This window comes from Petromyzon marinus, chromosome 7 (assembly GCF_048934315.1).
Source record: "Petromyzon marinus isolate PM22_M1 ecotype Great Lakes invasive population chromosome 7, UKy_Petmar_22M1.pri1.0, whole genome shotgun sequence".
Taxonomy (NCBI): domain Eukaryota; kingdom Metazoa; phylum Chordata; class Hyperoartia; order Petromyzontiformes; family Petromyzontidae; genus Petromyzon; species Petromyzon marinus.
In genome coordinates, this window is record NC_133673.1 from 16637000 (window position 1) to 16656511 (window position 19512).

General features: G+C 48.5%; 2 protein-coding genes across 22 annotated transcripts in view; both read left to right on the top strand.

Moving 5' to 3' along the window:
- The window catches only part of PPFIBP1 (PPFIB scaffold protein 1), a 49732-nt gene extending 40200 nt beyond the window's left edge, over positions 1 to 9532 (top strand). For 10 of the 19 annotated variants that reach the window (XM_076065447.1, XM_076065445.1, XM_076065452.1 and 7 more), the window contains 5 exons: positions 604 to 729; positions 2095 to 2283; positions 2737 to 2949; positions 3416 to 3484; positions 5204 to 5658. In XM_076065447.1, coding sequence (XP_075921562.1) covers positions 604 to 729; positions 2095 to 2283; positions 2737 to 2949; positions 3416 to 3484; positions 5204 to 5290 — 684 coding nt within the window. In that variant the 3' untranslated portion in view covers positions 5291 to 5658. The other 9 variants (XM_076065449.1, XM_076065454.1, XM_076065458.1 and 6 more) reach the window with 5 other exon arrangements.
- Positions 9533 to 12663: 3131 nt separating this feature from the next.
- The window catches only part of LOC116940049 (E3 ubiquitin-protein ligase TRIM33-like), a 51814-nt gene continuing 44965 nt past the window's right edge, over positions 12664 to 19512 (top strand). For all 3 annotated transcript variants that reach the window (XM_076065443.1, XM_076065444.1, XM_032949304.2), the window contains exons 1-2: positions 12664 to 12851; positions 14108 to 15234. In XM_076065443.1, the coding sequence (XP_075921558.1) occupies positions 14412 to 15234 (823 nt within the window). In that variant the 5' untranslated portion in view covers positions 12664 to 12851; positions 14108 to 14411. The remainder of the gene's footprint in view (positions 12852 to 14107; positions 15235 to 19512) is intronic.

Genomic DNA, 19512 nt, shown 5'->3' on the forward strand with positions numbered 1-19512 from the left:
CGGCCACGGCTAACATCGTTGGCCGCGAACAGTGCGGTGAATAACGATCAAACATCCGTCCTGCCTGCCATGGCATAGAGGAGAAGCCTTCATCCAGCGGTGAATTGATAAAGAGGCTGTAAGGAGTGTGTGTGTATCTAAATACCGCAGTGATAGCCAATGGAGGGAACGCGTCTGAGAGTACGTCCACCACAGAGACGGAGCAATTAGATCGGTGCGTGCGCAGATGTTACGTGGACTGAGAGATAGTGACGGAGTGAGGAGGATATCATCTAGCAATGGATTGGCAATGGCTGATGATAAACAAGCACGGACAGCTCTGCAGCTGGCAGGGTTCATAGCAGATGGCCTCCATTGTATCATGATGGTTCTTGTTTTTTAATGTTCCTGAATTATAATGAGAGCATTCTCTTTGTGATTAGTAACTCGGGTAAAGGTTGTTTTCATCAATATCATTGGGTTATTGTTCAATTCGGGCATTAATTTGTTTACTAAAACAGCAATTGTGGATTATACATAATTATTATTGTTGTTGGTGTTGACAAGTCTCACGTGGACCTCCATGTTTGTCGTTTACTCGCGTGGGTGTGTGCGTGTGAGCAGGGGAACGTGACACCCGCTGAGGTGACGCAGTGGACGAACCACCGTGTGATGGAGTGGCTCCGCTCGGCCGACCTGGCGGAGTACGCGCCCAATCTGCGTGGCAGCGGCGTGCACGGCGGGCTGCTGGTAAGCTGCGCAGCACCAGTGCGGTGCTAGCTCTGCACCAGCGCTGCGCCGGTGCGGCATTCGTGCGGCGCCGGCGTGGCACCAGCGCTGCTCCAGCTCGCCCGTTGCGCGTTCCACCCGTGCAGCCATGTCCGTTTACGCGTTAGCACAATGGTCACCCCCTACATCTGTTTACGGTTTCTCTAACTTCATTTGCGATTCTACTCGACACGTCGAAAGCGTCATTTGCGCGAGCTGACCAACTCTACAGGGAAATTATTGATTTGTGTTTTGTGACAATATTGTTGACTTCTCACGTTACACGGTTGTTGTTTTTCCCTACTCTAGTTTCTATTTCCTTCATTGCTGTACTATTTTTTCATTGCTTTGCTTTCGTCATTTTACAAACCAATGTCGCTCTTTACAATACTTCAATCCTCGTTTCTTAAGTTCTCACCTGGTTCATAATAATGCAATTATAACACGAGTGATATTTCAGGGACATAAATGTCCATGACTGAGGCACTGAAAATTAATTATTAAACAGGTACTATTGACCACAATAAACTAGAAACGTTTGAACAGTTAGCACGTGCGTGTATAAAAATATGCGATATGTACGTGCTTATATATGAATAAGCGGAAGACCTAAAGCCAGCTGGTGGTGGTGATGATGAGACTGTAACAGTGACATTTTGCAGTTAGGTGTTGACTGTTGACTGCTTGCAGGGTATAGCAGATGGTAGGAAGCTATGACGTCAACATCATCGACCGTGATGACTTCTTCATGTAGAAATTACAACAGTAAAAAAATACACATTTGTCAATAGCACTGCGGCCGTTAAAGGAACAATATTTAGAAGGTGACGTTTCAGGCAATGGCCCTGCTTCATTGCGGATAAATACAGACACAGAGTGAATAAGAGTTGGAGAATGCACTTTAAACCTTGGTGCTTGATAAAAATAAAATGTTAACCATGTTCCCTCATGACCACTTTTTCAATTAGCATATGAATAGTTGCCATAGATGAAGAACAGTACGATGAGCATCCGTGTATTACTTTAGTAGGCGTGGGAGTGCCGGCATAGTGGTTAGTATGCTGCGATATGAACACAGCTACTCTCGCACCTTCGATTAGCACAGTGGGCTACGTACGGTGCGAAAGAAGTTCAACATACACATATACTTCCGCGTACATTTCGAAATTCAGAACTCCAAAGCCACCCGGCGCATGCGGGCCTAGAGAATGGACTGTAAAGTCACGCGTCTCGTGGCTCTCGGCCTGTTGAGGATTTTTGCGCGTTGCTGCTCGTGTTGGGAGGTTTTTGACTACCGCCGGTCGACAAGGATATTCGAGGGATCTTCACGTGCCACTGCCTCAATAGGTACTGGAGCCACGTTTCACGGTGGAGACCCTGGCCCTGCTGCTCAACATCCCGCCCAACAAGACGCTGCTACGACGCCACTTGGCCACACACTTCGACCTCCTGGTCGGACCCGACTCTCGCCGCCATAAGCAGGAGGCGCTTGAGGTGCCCAACCACATACCGCTCACCGCCTCGGCCAAGGTGAAGGTGAGCCGTCGTTATCGTCCATGCCATCGTAATGCATCAGCTCCTACGGTGGTGGACTTTGATGACTTATGGTGCAAGTCTGGTGACGTAATATAGTACAGAGACGGACGTGGGCAAGAAGAAAGAAACAAGGAAGGAAGGGTGTGAAAGGACAGAGATGAAAATGCTGAGATAATCATTTGTTTTGTATTTATATGGCACTTATATGTATCAGTGACTCAAAGCGCTGCGGAGATTCTGGTGCGGGGCAGAAGGGGTAGGGGACCTTATGGTGAGATGGGAGGATGTGGTGAAGATATGAGGACAGTGGATGTGACGGGAGAAGAGACAGAACAGAAGCAGATGGAGAAAATCCTTGTATAGAAGAAGAACATCTCTAGTTTACGCAACTGGGCGAATGCCAACGCACGTGTTTACTACACCTTGTACGTCTCGCACTGTTATCCGTGTCAGCCCAAGAAGCTTCCTCTGGGGATCTCGGGATTCGGCTCTCTGAGGCGACGGAAGCAAGAGGACGCAGAGGACTACGTGTGCCCCATGGAGCTCTGCCGGCCCGGTGGCCTGGCCTCCCAGCCAGGCTTCTCCGCCGCCTCCAGTTACCGGATGCAGGCCGGCGGCGGGCGGTCCGGCTTCCAGGACGACGATGACCTCGACCGGCTGGAGCAGGTCGGCACGATAGCTTGAGACGACGACCCCTTGCCCCCTGTGTCTTACTCCGTTGAACGTCGTCGCTGCCAGCCTTTCCCGAACGGCAGTTCTCGTGACTTCCCCCACAGTGCGCCTTTCTAGGATTATGGAAATCTGCGTCACGAGGGCCGGAGTTTGAGAAGTGTTGTCCTGTATATTTAATATTTCTAGTAAAAGTGCAAAGAACATAAGAATAGATTATCCCCATGACATTTTCATCTCATAAGTTTGTTTAAGCAACCTATAAATGGGTTTCATGAACTGTACAAATGTTTCTGTTCTTTAATAATCACAATTTGGTTTTGAAAAAGCATGTACCGCAGCACCCTCACTTTGAAGTTTGCTGTCTTTGGCGTGGGATGTTGCGGTGTCCTGAGATGGTGCCGACTTCTTCATCCCTGCATGTGCGCACGGCTCTGTGTGTGGTGGCTGTGGTGCTCCCTAGCAGATGGAGGACTCTGAGGGCACCGTGCGCCAGATCGGAGCCTTCTCAGAGGGCATCAACAATCTGACGGTGGGCTTTTACATTGCACAAGAACAGTTCAATCTTGATCACCCACGGTCGGATTATCCGGGTTGCGGATTTACCTAGCGTGCCAATACATTTATATTTGTTTAAACCGAGTAGCTTTTCGCGGTTGTGTTGCTGTGTCTCTGGGTCGTGCACTATGTCCAACGTTTCGCTCCATACGCTGGGAGTTTCTGAAGGATTATTTTTTTCCCTCAAGAAGCGTTTCTTTCGAAGAAGCTCACAGCCCGTGTTGCGAAACGTTGGACATCGTATCAGATGAGCACACACGGTACAACCAGAAAACACATTGGAGAGTCATAGTATCTCCACGTGTGCCACGGTAATCGCACGACTCCCGGCACGTCACCAAGTAAACGATAACAATATAAAACACGCCATATGAATGTCTTCACACCCATTCGATGTAACAAATTAACTCAACAAATTTGTCAAGAATATTCTGTGTAGGTAGGCAATCGATATGTTTTTAAGCCTGATTTACATGTGTTTTGCAATATCTGTGATTTTGCTTCATCTGGGTCACTTTTTTTTCCCACCATTGCCCCAGATAATAATCCAGAGTTGACTGTAGATATCGTTTTAACGTTGGAAGTGATAAAAACAAACATTTAGACACAGCATACAACTAATTTGTAAAGCAATGTATTTGGAGCCTTTAACATCATTATTATGCTTTGGTTCTTTCGGTAAAGTCACGTAGAAAGAGAAATTAATCAATTAAATAATAGCATACGACGTTTCGATTGCAACACAAGCAATCATCATCAGGTACAAATGGAAGAGAAAACAAACCTAGTAAACTTAAAAATATAATGCAATACAACACAGATAGTCGGCTAACATAAGTCAATGCCCTACCTGGTTGATTACGTTCTTCCAAAGAATGCTAAATCTACGAGAGAGACAAAACACAGAACCGGAGACACATAGACAGACACAAGCCGAGAGAGATAACACAGAGACACACATAGAGACACCGAAAGAGACACACACATAGGCACACAGAGAAACAACGCCTCTGTGTCGAGGCCTTAAATAGAGAGAGAGGGGGGCAGAGAGATAGAGGGGGGGGGTAGAGAAATTAGCATGTCAATGAGAGACTTGGAGCCTTCGTAGCTGCAGGAAATAAGAGCAACAAAACGAGGGGAGAAAATACACTCAATCAAACAAACTTAGTCAAATTTGGAAATGTAATGCAATGCAACACAGAGTCGGTTAACACACAATTAATGCATAGCCTGGTTGATTACGTTCTTCTAAAGATTGCTAAATTAGAAGTTAAGTGATACATTTGAGAGAGAGACAAGACACAGACACGGAGACACAAAGACAGACACAAGCAGAGTGAGACAACACAGAGACACAGAGAGAGAGAAAACAAACTTAAAACCTCCCCGTAGAGGCGATTCAAACTTGATTTGGAGCTTTCGTGACTGCAGGAATTACTCTTTGGTTCTTTCGGTAAAGTCACGTAGAAAAAAACACGTAATAAATTAAATCATTTTCTCTGTGTGCCTATGTGTGTGTGTCTCTCTCTCTCTGTGTGTGTCTCTCTCTGTGTGTCTCTCTCTCTGTGTCTCTGTGCTATCTCTCTCTATGTGTGTGTGTGTGTCTCTCTCTGTGTCTCTGTGTTATCTCTCTCTGCTTGTGTGTCTGTCTGTGTGTCTCCGGTTCTGTGTTTTGTCTCTCTCTCAAATTTAGCAATCTTTGGAAGAACGCAATCAACCAGGTAGAGTGTTGGCTGTTATGTTAGCCGACTATCTGTGTTGTATTGCATTATATTTCTAAGTTTACTGGGTTTGTTTTCTCTTCCATTTGTACCTGATGATGATTGCTTGTGTTGCAATCAAAACGTCGTATGCTATTATTTAATTTATTATTTTCTCTTTCTACGTGGACTTTACCGAAAGAACCAAAGAGTAATTCCTGCAGTCACGAAAGCACCAAATCAAGTTTGATCATTATTACGTTTAATTTCCTAGGAAAACTGAATCTAATACCGTTACACATGGGTGCGGTGATGCAATTATACAATGAAAAGAGGGCCATTTCACAGAGCCGCAGGTATACGTAAACATTAAGTGCGACGAGAGAGTGCAACGTGTACAGCATGGCCTTACCCTTTGCGAGCATTGTGACTGGACTCTGTTTTATTTCCGCTACAGAGCATGCTGTCGGACGATGACATGTTCATGGAGTACGCGTCAACGTCACCCAACGCTCCACACCTGGACAACGAATAATAGCGACACGTTCGTTTTTTAGAGTGATGGGTGTTGGGGAGAGGGGCAATGTTTTATTAATTCATTCAATCAGTGGCTGGGTTTTCTTTACCGGGCGCGTGGGCAATGATTGAAGGAGCCAGACGGAGTGTGATCGCGATGCGTTTCTGAAGGAGCAGCAGCAGCAGCAGCGCCCTGTGTGCGCAGAGATAGAAATAACTCTGCTGCTGGGGGGCGGGGATTTGCCGTGCCAGCGTGGTGTGGGGGTGCTGCTTCTCTGCATTGTGTCTCAGGTGCAACTCGTTACTGATGAACCACCCACCTCCTTCCCCCTCCACCGTGTTGATGTAATCGTAACGTCGAATGTTAGGGCCACGATAACAACCTATGAATTACCGAAGAGAGAAAAAACACTTGGCCCACGCTTGCAGCAAGGAGTCAGTTGATTTTTTTCTTCCTCCAGCTCTGGCATGAATTAATAATCGTTAAGTTTACACTACACAGCCAAACCTGACTGCGGTTGCCGCTTGCGGTGGGATTGTTTTTAATTCCAATTTTTATCGCGTAACGGTGTCGGTGCGCCCTGACTGCTCGTCGCGCTCTGTGCACATCGTCGCCTGGCCACTCATCCTCACTGCTTTGAGACGATTGCGAGGTGTGGTCGAGGCGTGGTCACGCAAGTGCTCGGACCTCACAGCAATGGCGTTGACCTCTGCGTGATGAGGGCAGCGATGGTGAGGATGGATGCTGGGGTTCTGTCGTCATTTGGCGGGGGGGGGGGGGGGTCACCTAAGGAGCAACGTTTTCAGTTTAGGCGCTGGGTCTTAAAATGGTTAAGGAAACAATTAAATTATACTATTAAACATCCTTTCAGCGACTAACCATGTAAGCACCTCCATATTAGCAAAGTTTATATTCTGTACGATAAGCTGTCATTATTGGTAGAGTAATTTACAGTAGATTGCTAAGATATGTAAAATGTATCCACAAAGATCATATTTTGTGAGTAACCTTGTCAGCCAGGAAAGACAGTGTTACACGTAATATTTCCTTTTTTAAATGTAACTTAAGGGGAGTTCAATGTGTTGTACGTAGCTTGACATTGATGGTACCAAACTCAACAAGTGACTGCTTCTAAGGCCATTTTTGCAGCCTTACAACTTGATATTATTATTTTTAATCACTGCAAATATAGTATTTTATTCATCTGCTTTCTGTGGTGTTCTTATATGCAATATGAAAATATATACTTCTATACAGATTATTTAAGTGCTTAAAAAGAGATATCTGTGTAACCTTCGCAAATGTACCTAGGTGAGCTTCTTGTGTCTTACAGACCACAACGGAATGAGTTGTGAAGCTTACATAGTATAAAAGTTTAAAAACTGACATTTCAAAAGTTTAAAATAGATGCCAACGATTATCTATATATACAGAAAACACGGGGTGCAATTGTGACACTCTGAACTGTGATTCTCTATAAAAAAAAATTCCGAGACCGTATTTGTCATTATGGTTTAATACATAATGATAGCAGGTACAGAGACCACGTGCCGAACGACGTGGGTTGGCGCACTGTCGGCAAGTGTAGTAACGCGACATTTCTCATCAAAACGTTTGCTTCTGTACGGTTTTTGTAAGACTACCTGGGAACTCAGCAGTCAAAGAAGCGTCTGTGTTTCTGTGATCGCTTTTATTTTTGCCCTGATGTTTACGCGCGCGCGCAGCTCAGAATCATGTCCCCCGGGGGTGTTGACAAACTGAAGAGTGAAAACAATTTTCATATTTGCGAGCACTGCCATGTGTGAACATCACTGGGAAATCTGTCCACATTTGCTTTGCTTTTCATCTCAAGCGTTCGGCAAAAGATGCACGCTGGCCTACATCTGTAAAGACACGTTATGTTGACTGCAGTGCAGCGGTTAAACACTCCACTCGGCCCACAGTCTTTCGTTTTTCTGTTATGCTATAATTGTGTGGCTCCACTTGTGTGTACTCTCTGCCATGCACGATAAGAGTGCCAAGTTGCTGTTTTTTTGTACGCACACAACACACGGTAAAATCATGAGAATCTTCTGTAGCCCCGGCGAAAATTATAGGTTAGAAATAGCATTTTTTATATATTTAATCGTGCTCTGCTTCTAAGTTTCGTATTCATGTAAGCCATATTCCCAGATATCCTGATGCAATCTTGCTACCAAATAGCATTTTAAAACAGACACAGGACGCATTGACTTGGATGCCCCTGCAGTCTCATGTTTTAATGGTCCACCTTTGCAAGAGGACGTTTTAAAAAGGGGAGGTACCGGCGGTAACTCTCGTTAGCAGGACATTTGAGTGAATGGATTTCACAGGCACATTTGACGCTTGCACATTTGTCTGGCTAATAAATTATGCGTTTGGTTTGTCATATCCGGTAATGGAAGAGTTGACGTTGTGGTCAAAAGGTGGGAATTGCACAGTGTTCATGACCTATCCCAGCATTGCGGCTTTAGCCAAGGCTCTTTGAGTCCACTGTGCTCAGAGGTGCCGTCTGCTGATGTGTAAACCATGAAGCCAGCTGCGATGGTCACGCGTGTATGAACCTTGTAGCTAATTATGGAGACAAAAAGAAAAAACATCTATGCAAATTTAACTTTGAAATTAAATGGCTAGTAACGGAATTGCGCAGTGACAGCAGTTAAGTAGAACAAGCGGTTTTACAGTTTTGTGCAAATGCACGCGTGGGCACTGCTGTGGCACCCCCCTCCGAATATCAACAAATATAAACGACACGAGATTACTTAATGCAGCTAACCTGTAGTCCGTGGGCCAGAGCGGAAATTGGTACCATCTAATTGAGCAAAACTTTAGTATCGATTTGTTTGGATGGCCACTAAGAGTGGATGCGTTGATAACCCCACTCATTTCAAATGGTTATCACGTAATTCGCCGAGTGGCTGCATACATTTCATGAACCGCTGAAGTTGATGCCTCCTCAGGTGGGAACGATGGGTTGAATATCTGGTCTGAGCACATGGACTCCAGTAGGTCGAGGAGATTGGTACATTTATTTTTATTTTTTACATTGTATGCAGACGTACCTGTTCACATTTTTACTTTAATTTCACATCTGTAATACATATATATCGTGAAAGCTACGCGGTGGAGAAGTGGCACACTCATTGTTTGTACTGCGCTGCGAGCCTGGCGACCGAAGTTCCATTCCCAGCAATGTCTCGCATCGGTGGAGATTGATATCTCAACTGATCCTGGGCTTGCTCCCTTCACCAACTGGCACTGACCAGCATGGTGAAGTATGGTCAAACAACTGACAACATTATGGGGAGGCCATCCCGCAGTCGATTGACAATGAACTTGTAAATTACAATTTTTATATGCATTTTAAGAACGTACATATGTCACTACATTTTATAGCCAACCTTAACACAGGAGAAACGTTTATCCCTGTCATTGTAATTGAAAGTGGCAGGCCCCAATCTGAAATGACACCTGCGTAAATTCCCATTTGTCATAATGTTCTAAAATTGGCAACTGTGGTGCCCATCTATTTGTCCCCTTTTTAAAAAGGCGTCAGCCCTCATTTGGATCTCCGCTTGTCAACTCGTTGATAAATTTGCAAGTTGGTGCTTGCATGCGCGTCTGTGCCAGTCTTTATACACAGGTATTTATTTTTTATTCCAAACTGTCACGTTGCTTATTTGCGACGTGCTGTATGTCTTGTATTCTCAAGATGGAGGGTGGTTATTATTCACTCTCTCACATATACACTTTTAACCATTTCAATAAATACAATCTATATTTCTTACCCAACATGCTGAGTTTTATGTTGAGCCAGAATTGTTTTCTCTTTGTTACGGAAATTGCTGCAATCTTGCTGTCGGTGTGATTATCCAAATTGTTTGTTTCATTCCACCAGCAAATTATAGTGCCGAGAACTCTGTTTGATTCAACGCGTCAAGCACACATCACGGTGAAGTGACTCCCAACATTCGGGGCCCTCCGCAGAATGTCTAATGAGCTCGTGTTTGGGTGCAAGAGTGGCCCAATGTAGCCCCCTGCATCGCTGGCATTGCACGACAAGGGATGTCATTCAAAGGCTTCACCACATGGAGCCCTGGGAACATCATCAGCTTGTGACCTCGTGACCTGTACCCTCAGTAACTTTACTATCGTGTAAACCCTTCTGCGTCTCGTGTTTCCAAGTGCCCTGACACAAAGTAGCCACAAGCAAATTATTCTGTATAAAACTAGTCCAAACTCATGAATAAGACAGCCATGCAACATCTTGACCCGGAAAAAAAAACGTCATATACCTTGCTCCCTTTCAAAGGTTAAAGTATGATTTGTATGTTTCACATATCAGCTGCTCCACGTCACTGTGCCCGACCGCTGATGACATTTTCGTGACAGATTGCATGTTTAGCCCGTCCCCTTGACAGAAGGCAGGATTGGGTGTTTGGAGAAACGTGCTTGTATTGTTAAGTCCTTGCTATCCACAATGCCATATCGTCTTTCGCAATGTTGAGGCCCCCCTAGTGGCAGGCAGTGCGTTGAGATTTCGATAGAGGCGCAGGAGGTCCGGCAGGAGACGCCAGAGGGAGCGGAGAGGAACAAGCAGGATTGGGGTAGAGTACACTCGCCAACCAAACACGGCATCTAACCCTAACTAGTCAGCCAGCCACTAGTAATGGCCCTCCCACGGATCCTAACCAACTATCCAACGAACCACTCGCACCAGCCTCCACTGGCGTTAACCATCCAGTCACTAGTACGATCCCTAACTAGCGAATCAGCCACGAGTACAATCCCGAACCAAAGTCAACCAGCCACTAGCTCCAGCCCTCCCACTAACTATTCGTTTAACCATCATAACTAATCAGCATTCCAGTCACTAGTACTCGCCTTATCCAAAGCCCAAACCAACTAACCAATCAGCTGGTAGTAAAGCCCTCATTAAACCAAAGCCCCTACCTCTAACCAAGCGGCACTTGGTTAGGACCCATTTCCACTTTTTGTGTTCGCTTCTCGGTGTTGATGTCGGTTTGTTCCGCCTCCTCTTTCCGCTCTGTACGGACATCCTCACCTTCCCTGTCACGCCTCGCCGCCTGATGAGCTCTCTCAGGATGTGCCCTGCTCACGTGTCACCTGCCATGGGTTCCCTTTCCTTCAACGCTTCCACCTGACTCTCCGTGAAAGAATAAAGGGCGCTCCTCATGAACAACACATGGCCTGCGTGGGTGTGTAACTTTAAACGCAGACAGGTCAGATAGTTGGGGGTCATGTACAAAGTCGGGTGAGTTGTCAAATGAGTTGTTTGTCTACGGCTGGAGGTGCTTGCAAGTGTGGTGTGCAGGTGCGGTGCAGGTGCGGTGTGACCCGTGTGACCCAATAATTACCTCGGATTTCAAACACAACCAGAGCCACCTGCCCAGCGATTGAGCGATGAAATTTGTCGTGTGTGCAGCTGCTAGGTGGGTTGATCATCGCAAGGCCATGCGAGATGGCGATGGCTTGGAGAGTCCATTTAGGAGTGGAATGGTCATGGCTGTTGATGATGTTGTGCTGCCGCAAAGCATTACGGGTAAAATTATAAGATCATTGTCTAATAAAACGTTATTTTAGTCCTTCAGCCTATGAGCCTTCCAGACTTGTTTCACGGCATTTTCTAAAGCAGGTTCGACCATCTCTGTTCAATAAACCGGCCTGACTCCGAATTTTGCTGATGAGACCCAAAAGGTTAAAACCGCTGCAAAATGAGTCGAATAGCCCTGGCTACTCCGTGGGGGTGATCACACAATGGTCTTACTTCGAATTTAGGTCACACCGGTGTGTTTGAAGAGTGAATCGTACTCAAATTATAAATGTTGTGGATTCGCTCTTCAAACACACCGGTGGGCTGAAGAAGTAACGAATTGGCGTTTTGTTAACGTGACACATTTCTTACTGATTGGCCGTGTCGGGTGGTGGAGGGTTGCGACACATTCATACTTACGTGATCTAACCCAAAAACCTTTATTATGGACGCATGGTGTGAACCTGAATTTACCCGGCAAGGGCACACTGACACAATCAGCCTTTTTTTATGGGAACTGCCGTACAGAGTACTGAAGACAAACGTCACGTGTTATATTGACGTGTAAACATTGAAATGATATTACGCTCACTGTTGTGTCCAGAATTTTTGTGGGAATGTGTAACGCAGTCCAATCTTGTATTAGCCATTACCGTCCCTGGTAGCGAAGGGGATTTCTTGAATATAGAGAAGGTATCCTGATTGAGCCGGCCCGGCGCATTGTAGCAAGGGTTGGCGGTTCACCTGGGGGTTCGTGAAATATATCCCGCTGCTCTGCAAAGCGGCCAGGTAGGTGGCAGTGCGGTAGGTGGGTTCCTCGCCCCGTCTGTTTCGGCCCCTTCTATGCCTGGTTGATGTTCACCGGATGCTCCGATTTCCTCCCGCACTGTGCGAAACCAGGCGGTTTGTATTCACGGAACCGGCCAAGCGTCCCGATGTAGCAGCGGAATCCTCCTGAGAAAGTGTTGAGACTCAGCGAGGTCACTGCTCGCCCTCCCCCGCGGCAGGGTAGCCGCGGGGGGGGGGGGGGCATGCAGGCATCCTGCCCGCTGGCAGAGCTTTGCATAATGAGACCCTTCGGGGGGGCAATTAGCGCACACGGCTATAGGGAGCCCCCAGTGTGAGACTGTAACTGTGTGTGTGTGGGGGGGGGGGTGCTGTGAGAATCCCGAGGGGGTGGTGGGTAAGCGGCAACCCGGCGTGAGTGCTCCGCGTGTCAACGTCTCCGTGAGTCACACGTGTCCCTGAGAAGGCCAGCTGGGCACCTCGCTGGGGTAAAGAGTTACCAATTACATGGCCGCTCTGCAGGGGGGGTCCGCGGGGAGGGGGGTCCAGGAGGAGGAAGTCGAATAATCGACGGGGACAAGAGGAGACTGGAGAGTGCGTGTCCAGCAGTGGTGGAGAGGGATACGGTGGATTTTGGCCCCCATTGTCCATTTCCCACCCACACCTTCACAGCACGGCGCCTGGGTCATTCCGGTCCGTGGACCCCGATGCAGTTGCACCGCCTGCACACTCGACAGCGACACCGTTGGACAGGGTGAAGATGAAGGTATGGAGGGAGAACAGGGAGAGTGTGGGAGAGCCAGGAGAGTTGGCAGAGACCGAGAGCGCTGGGAGAGACAGGACGGGTTGAGGGGGACAGATAGTTGCAATAGAGAGGACATTGATAGTATAGAGATTCTAGGAGAGACGGAGAGCTGGGGGGATACAGGGGATTCTTGGAGAGTTGGGGAGATACGGGGAGAGTTGTAGAGAGTATGGGAGAGGTGTGGAGAGTCTAGGAGAGTCTGGGAGAGTTTCGGAGATTGGGAGAGGTGTGGAGAGTCTTGGAGAGTTGTGGAGAGTCTGGGAGAGTTGTGGAGAGTCTAAGAGAGTCCTGGAGAGTCTTGGAGAGTGGGAGAGTTGTGAAGAGTTTTGGATATTCTGGGAGAGTTGTGGAAAGTCTAAGAGAGTTGTGGAGAGTCTTGGAGAGTGGGAGAGTTGTGGAGAGTCTAAGAGAGTTGTGGAGAGTTTTGGAGAGTCTGGGAGAGTTGTGGAGAGTCTAAGAGAGTTGTGGAGAGTCTTGGAGAGTCTACGAGAGTTATGGAAAGTCTTGGAGAGTCTGAGAGAGTTGTGGAGAGTCTAAGAGAGTCTAATTGAGTTGTGGAGAGTCTAAGAGATGTGTGGAGAGTCTTGGAGAGTCTGGGAGAGGTGTGGAGAGTCTTGGAGAGTCTGGGAGAGTTGTGGAGAGTCTGGGAGAGTTGTGGAGAGTCTTGGAGAGTCTAATTGAGTTGTGGAGAGTCTTGGAGAGTCTAAGAGAGTTGTGGAGAGTTGGAGAGTCTGGGAGAGTTGTGAAGAGTCTGGGAGAGTTGTGGAGAGTCTAAGAGAGTTGTGGAGAGTCTTGGAGAGTCTGGGAGAGTTGTGGAGAGTCTAAGAGAGTTGTGGAGAGTCTTGGAGAGTCTGGGAGAGTTGTGGAGAGTCTAAGAGAGTTGTGGAGTCTTGGAGAGTCTGGGAGAGTTGTGGAGAGTCTAAGAGAGTTGTAGAGAGTCTTGGAGAGTCTGGGAGAGTTGTGGAGAGTCTTGGAGAGTTGTGGAGAGTCTGGGAGAGTTGTGGAGAGTCTAAGAGAGTTGTGGAGAGTCTTGGAGAGTCTGGGAGAGTTGTGGAGAGTCTGGGAGAGTTGTGGAGAGTCTTGGAGAGTTGTGGAGAGTCTGGGAGAGTTGTGGAGAGTCTTGGAGAGTCTGGGAGAGTTGTGGAGAGTCTTGGAGAGTTGTGGAGAGTCTGTTGAGAGTTGTGGAGAGTCTGAGAGTTGTCCCCGTTGCCCACCAGGGGGCGCTGTGGCTTTCCCCGCGCCGCGAGTGCCGAGTCGGGTGACGTTGATGGCGGCGGCGGCGGTGGGGGCAGCCGGAGAGCGCGCGCGTCTGTGTGCGAGTCTCGGGCGACCGGGCTGGATTCCCAGCTTCAGCTCGGCTACTCCAGTGGAGGAGGAGGACGACGACGACGAGGAGGTAGTGGTGGTTGACGAGGTGCGAGCACGTGGAGGACAACGACGTGAAGAAGGAAGAGGAGAAGGGAGGAGGAGGAGGGAGACGGAGGAGGCCGCGGCCTCGAGCCCCGGAGTGTCGGAGCGGCCATGGACGACGTGGTGCTGGTCAGCGTGACCGGGGCGAACGGAGAAATCGCCGTGCCCGTCCTAGTGGGCCCCGAGCACAACCACCACCACCACAGCAACCACCTCAACCAGCATCCGCAGCTGCGGCTTCTCCTCCACTCCCAGCACGAGCAGGAGACGAGAGACGGCGGCGGCGGCAGCAGCCAGAGCGACGCGGGGCCGCGAGGAGATGACAAAGACAGGGCCTCTGATGAGCAGGCCGCATTATCCGCGGGCCCCACTTTGACGGCGGACCCCGCGGGCTCCCAGACAAAGGCGGCCTCCGAGGCGGCCGGGCCCGCGGGGCCTGAACACGACGCGGAGAAAGCGTCTGACGGTGACAACAACATCATCATCGTCAACAACAACAACAGCGGCGGCGACAACAACAACAGCAGCAGCGGCAAGGAGGAGGACGGCAGGAGCAGCAGCAGCAACAACAAAGAGGAGGCTGTGCCCGGCGAGGACGTTGCTCTACTACAGCCAGCACCTCCTCCTCCTCCTCTCAATCTCCTGGAGTCTTGCGCTGCCTGTGGCCAGGGCCTCCAGAGGCGGGAGCCCAAGCTGCTGCCATGTCTACACTCCCTGTGCGCCGTGTGCGTGCCACCGCCGCAGCCGCATATCCCCGTTCCTATGGCGGGGCCGGTCATGAATGGACAGCCGCACCAGCAGCCCCACCACCAGCAGCAGCATCCGCAGCAGCAGCAGCAGCATCCACAACAGCATCCACAGCACCATCAGCAGCAGCAGCAACATCATCAGCAGCAGCAGCCGCCTTCGCCTGTAGGGCCCATGTCAGTGCAAGGTGCGTGGGGTCGTGTCAGTGGGAGTCGCATTGGAGGTGATGGCAGTGGTGATGGTGATGGTAGTGGTGGTGGTGATGGTAGTGGTGATGGTAATGGTGGTGGACGTGATGGTGGTGGTGGAGGTGATGGTAGTGGTGGTAGTGATGGTAGTGGTGATGGTAATGGTGGTGGTGATGGTAGTGGTGGACGTGATGGTAGTGGTGGTGGTGATAGTAATGGTGGACGTGATGGTAATGGTGGATGTGATGGTAGTGGTGGTGGTGGTAGTGGTGGACGTGATGGTAGTGGACGTGATGGTAGTGGTGGTGGACGTGATCGTAATGGTGGTGGACGTGATGGTAGTGGTGGAGGTGATGGTAGTGGTGGAGGTGATGGTAATGGTGGTGGTGGTGATGGTGATGGTAATGGTGGAGGTGGACGTGATGGTAATGGTGGAGGTGATGGTGGTGGTGGACGTGATGGTGATGGTAGTGGTGGAGGTGATGTTAATGGTGGTGGTGATGGTAATGGTGGAGGTGATGGTGGTGGTGGTGGACGTGATGGTGGTGGTGGAGGTGATGGTAGTAGTGGTGGAGGTGATGGTGGTGGTGGAGGTGATGGTAGTGGTGGTGATGGTAATGGTGGAGGTGATGGTCGTGGTGGAGGTGTTTGTTGTGGTAACATGGATTTTGCACCTGGACGGCAAATGTCTTTGTGTTTACAGGTGTGTGTGTGTGGTGAGTTTGTGTTGAGATGTTTATATTGTCCATGTTGAGGTGTGCATGTGTGTAGTTGCTATATTCAAGTGTGCTTGGTGTGGGGTACTGTATATGTAAAGTATGTTCATATTGGCTTAAGTTTTGGGTGTCGAGTGTGCAGGTGGGTGTAATGTGTGTACGTATGGTGCACTGTGCACGTGTTGTATGCGAATGATTCTCGTGTGATGATTATTTACACAAGAAAGCCATACTTGCATTTGTTTTTATATTCGGATATTTTAAACCAGTTAAAATGTTTTGTGTACATTGCGTTGCATGTGTGTGATGGTGTTTTCGCCGGTGTACTTTGTGTGTATTTGTCTTTGTGTGCACGAGGTGTTGACCTGCCCGCAAGCGAGCCTTCCACACTTCACTTGACACCCACAATGTGCACTTAGCCTGGCACAAGCCCCATGGTAACCTCACCGCCACTTAATGGTGAACAGCAGCTGTGCGAGTACAAATTGTGTGTACTATGTCCAGGTGTGTCTATATATTTACATAATCAGTGCATTTAATTATGTAAGTGTACTGTGTATCCAGGTGTGTGTGTGATTATGTGAATGGTGTAAGTGTGCACAGGTGTGTGGCGTGTATGTTCAGGTGGTTAAGTATGATGTGTGTCCAGGGAGATGTGTTTGTGTGTCCAGGGAGGAGATGTGTGTGCACCTTTCTTTACACTATACTTGCACTGCACCTTCACATCTGTGTCTTGGTATTGCGCAATAACCCACGCGTACACAAGGCCAGGTGAGGCCAGGTAAACACAGGTGAGTGTGCTGCAGGGCTCGCTGGGCTTGTGGCTGCAGGTGATTTTGCTGCAAGGAATTATCACAAAATCCTCATTCTCCGATCTCTAAGCGGGAAAGCCTCTCAGAGTCCATATACTTATCAGGAGGGCATTGTGGTGGAATTTGTGTTCGTTTCTTTATTGAGTCTTTGCGTTTGAATGTGAGCATGTGATAGGGTTTACAGAGGCAGGTGAACACATTGCATAGGTGAGCGTGTGGCAGATAAACCAGTCTGTAAGTGAGCATTTCGCAGGTCGTTTAGATGCAGGTGATGACCCAAAATGCTTCTGCCAGACCTCTCACCAGCGCCCGTAAAGGCGGCCACATCACCCCAATCCCTACACTGCCTGCCAATTCAATCTTAGGAGCAATTTAAAGATCGCACTCACTGATGTCTTCAAGATCCTCTCTGGACTCGTCCATGCCTATCGTTTGTCTCTCATCTCACTCTACTCCCCTCCATGCACTCACCTATCTCTCTCCTCCCATTTCACTCCCCTCCATACACTTCCCCCCCACTCCCCTCATCTCACTCTACTCCTCTCCATGCACTCTTCTACTTCTCCCCTCTCATCTCCGGTTCATCAACCAAGGCTTTAATTTCAATGCCTCCAGTTGCCCCTTCATTGGGAGGTCGCTCATTCTTCCCTGCTCCCGCTATTGCCTGGAACTCCCTTCCCTAATTCATCTGTGCAGTTGATTTCCTGCCCCTGTTTTATTCCAGGCTCAAATTTTACCTTGTATTTGTCTGCTTATCACTGAATGCCTCTTGACAAAATATAAATTCCCTCTGAGTCCGGACAGCTTCTTGAGACGCGGTCGCATGCAGTTGCTAGAAGAATCCACATTCTGTAATGGTGCAGGCCAGTGTGCATGGAGGACTACTGCAGTTGCAAGCGTCCATGCTGCAGGGATATAGTTGGCGGAGAGTGGTGGCGCAACGGGTAGCGTGCTGCTCCTCCTGGCCTGCTTGTCTGTTGTTTTGGCATCGGCAGTGACAAATCTTTTGGGAGCAAGGACATCACGACCACTCAAACATACAGTGCCACTCAGTCTGCCCCATAGCTTGACCCCAGCACTACTGGGTCCTGGGAAAAAAAGTTAAATTTATATTTGCAAAACTTATATACAAGTAATTATAATAAATTCCAGCCTTTCTCAATACACCAGTGGATGATGCCCCCCACCCCCACATGTCATGTTGATCCTGGGGTTTCTTTGACCATACATCACCACGCTGGTTAGTGTGGATTGGTGAAGCAGGGCCGGTTGTGAATCAAAATCTGGTTTCCGGTTTCATTGCGCAACGTGCTACCCGCTGCGCCACCGCTCTGCCTGTGTACAGTACTGAAACTATTTAAATGACCAATGTATTTCATAATTGTTAAGGATTTACTCGGGAGGTGATCAAGTCACCCAAAATGAACTCAGTCTCGTCAGAGCTCCAGCTAAGCAGGGTTACGCTTGAATAGTTTTGGATGGGAGACCAACCATCCACAAACAGGTTGTTTTCGAGACTGGCATGGGGCTACGTGGTGTGCAGCAGTGGAAAGCACAAAATCTATTTAGCTATACTTCTATGCTCCCTGCCGTCACCAGCCCCCGCGCTCACGAACTTGGCGAAGTATGGTCAAAGAAACCCTGTGGCCAACGTGGTGTGGATAAACTTTCATCCTGTAGTGGATTTGCTAAAACTCGCTAAGTTAACACTATTCTAAAATGACGATGCGACATGTGTTAAAAACACCCCACTGCTCGTTTTTAACAGCTTTGCCTGATTGTTGAAAAGTGCCTGAGACCTCTGACCCCTGGGACCTTGCGGTCCCAAAGGAGCTTAGACCCATCGTGCTCTTTGCCCCGTGACCTTCTCACCTCCTCACCCTGTGCACCATGGGTCCAGTGACCCCTGACCCAGGTCCCCTTTGTCACTGACCTCTGCGCTGGCGTATCACGCCACTGGGTGACTCAACGCAGCATACAAGCACATGCTGATTCTGATTCGTGTGGACTCGCCTTCCCCCAAGTTATTAATTGCAGCAGCTGTATACAGTCGGGGAATCCTGCATTGAAACAACAGAACTTTAATTTATTACCATTGGCATGTAAATACTAGAAATGTCAAAACACATAACGGGTAACACGTATATTGCTGCATTCTGTGTAAATAAATCACCTGGCATGTAGAAATATCAGATTTCGTAAGATAAGCAGATTTGAGCCTCGTTATCGCTTGGATGGGTGGCCACCGTGCATCAAAGAGGTGACTTTGCGTGTAGCACAGTTTGGCACAGGCAGCAAAATCCGTTGTTGTGTACCGTACGTCTATGCTTCCATGTCTGTGCTCTCCCCAGCTTTGCCGACTCGCGTTGATCAGCGTGGTGAAGTTTGTCCATATGCCCCTCCCCTCGGCACGGCATGGGGAGGCCCTCATCCTAAAGGGCTGCACGACGTGTGCTCATTCTGGTTGATGATTGCGGAGAGCATAGACGTGGGAGCTTGAATGTACAGTGCAACACTGTGTTTATGACACTGCCCTCTGCTGCCCACAACGTTTCAGTTGTGGATTTTTTGACATCTCGAATATTTATGTGCCAGCCTTAATAGATACTTTGCCGGTGTTATAACGCGGCCATCTCCGTTTGTAGAACTTTTGGCGTTGCAATACGGTGTAGCTTTTCCCCATTACTTTCGTGCAGCATTGGTGGTGTCAGTAGTTGTGGATGCTGCCGCTGCTGACAGAGCCGTCCCT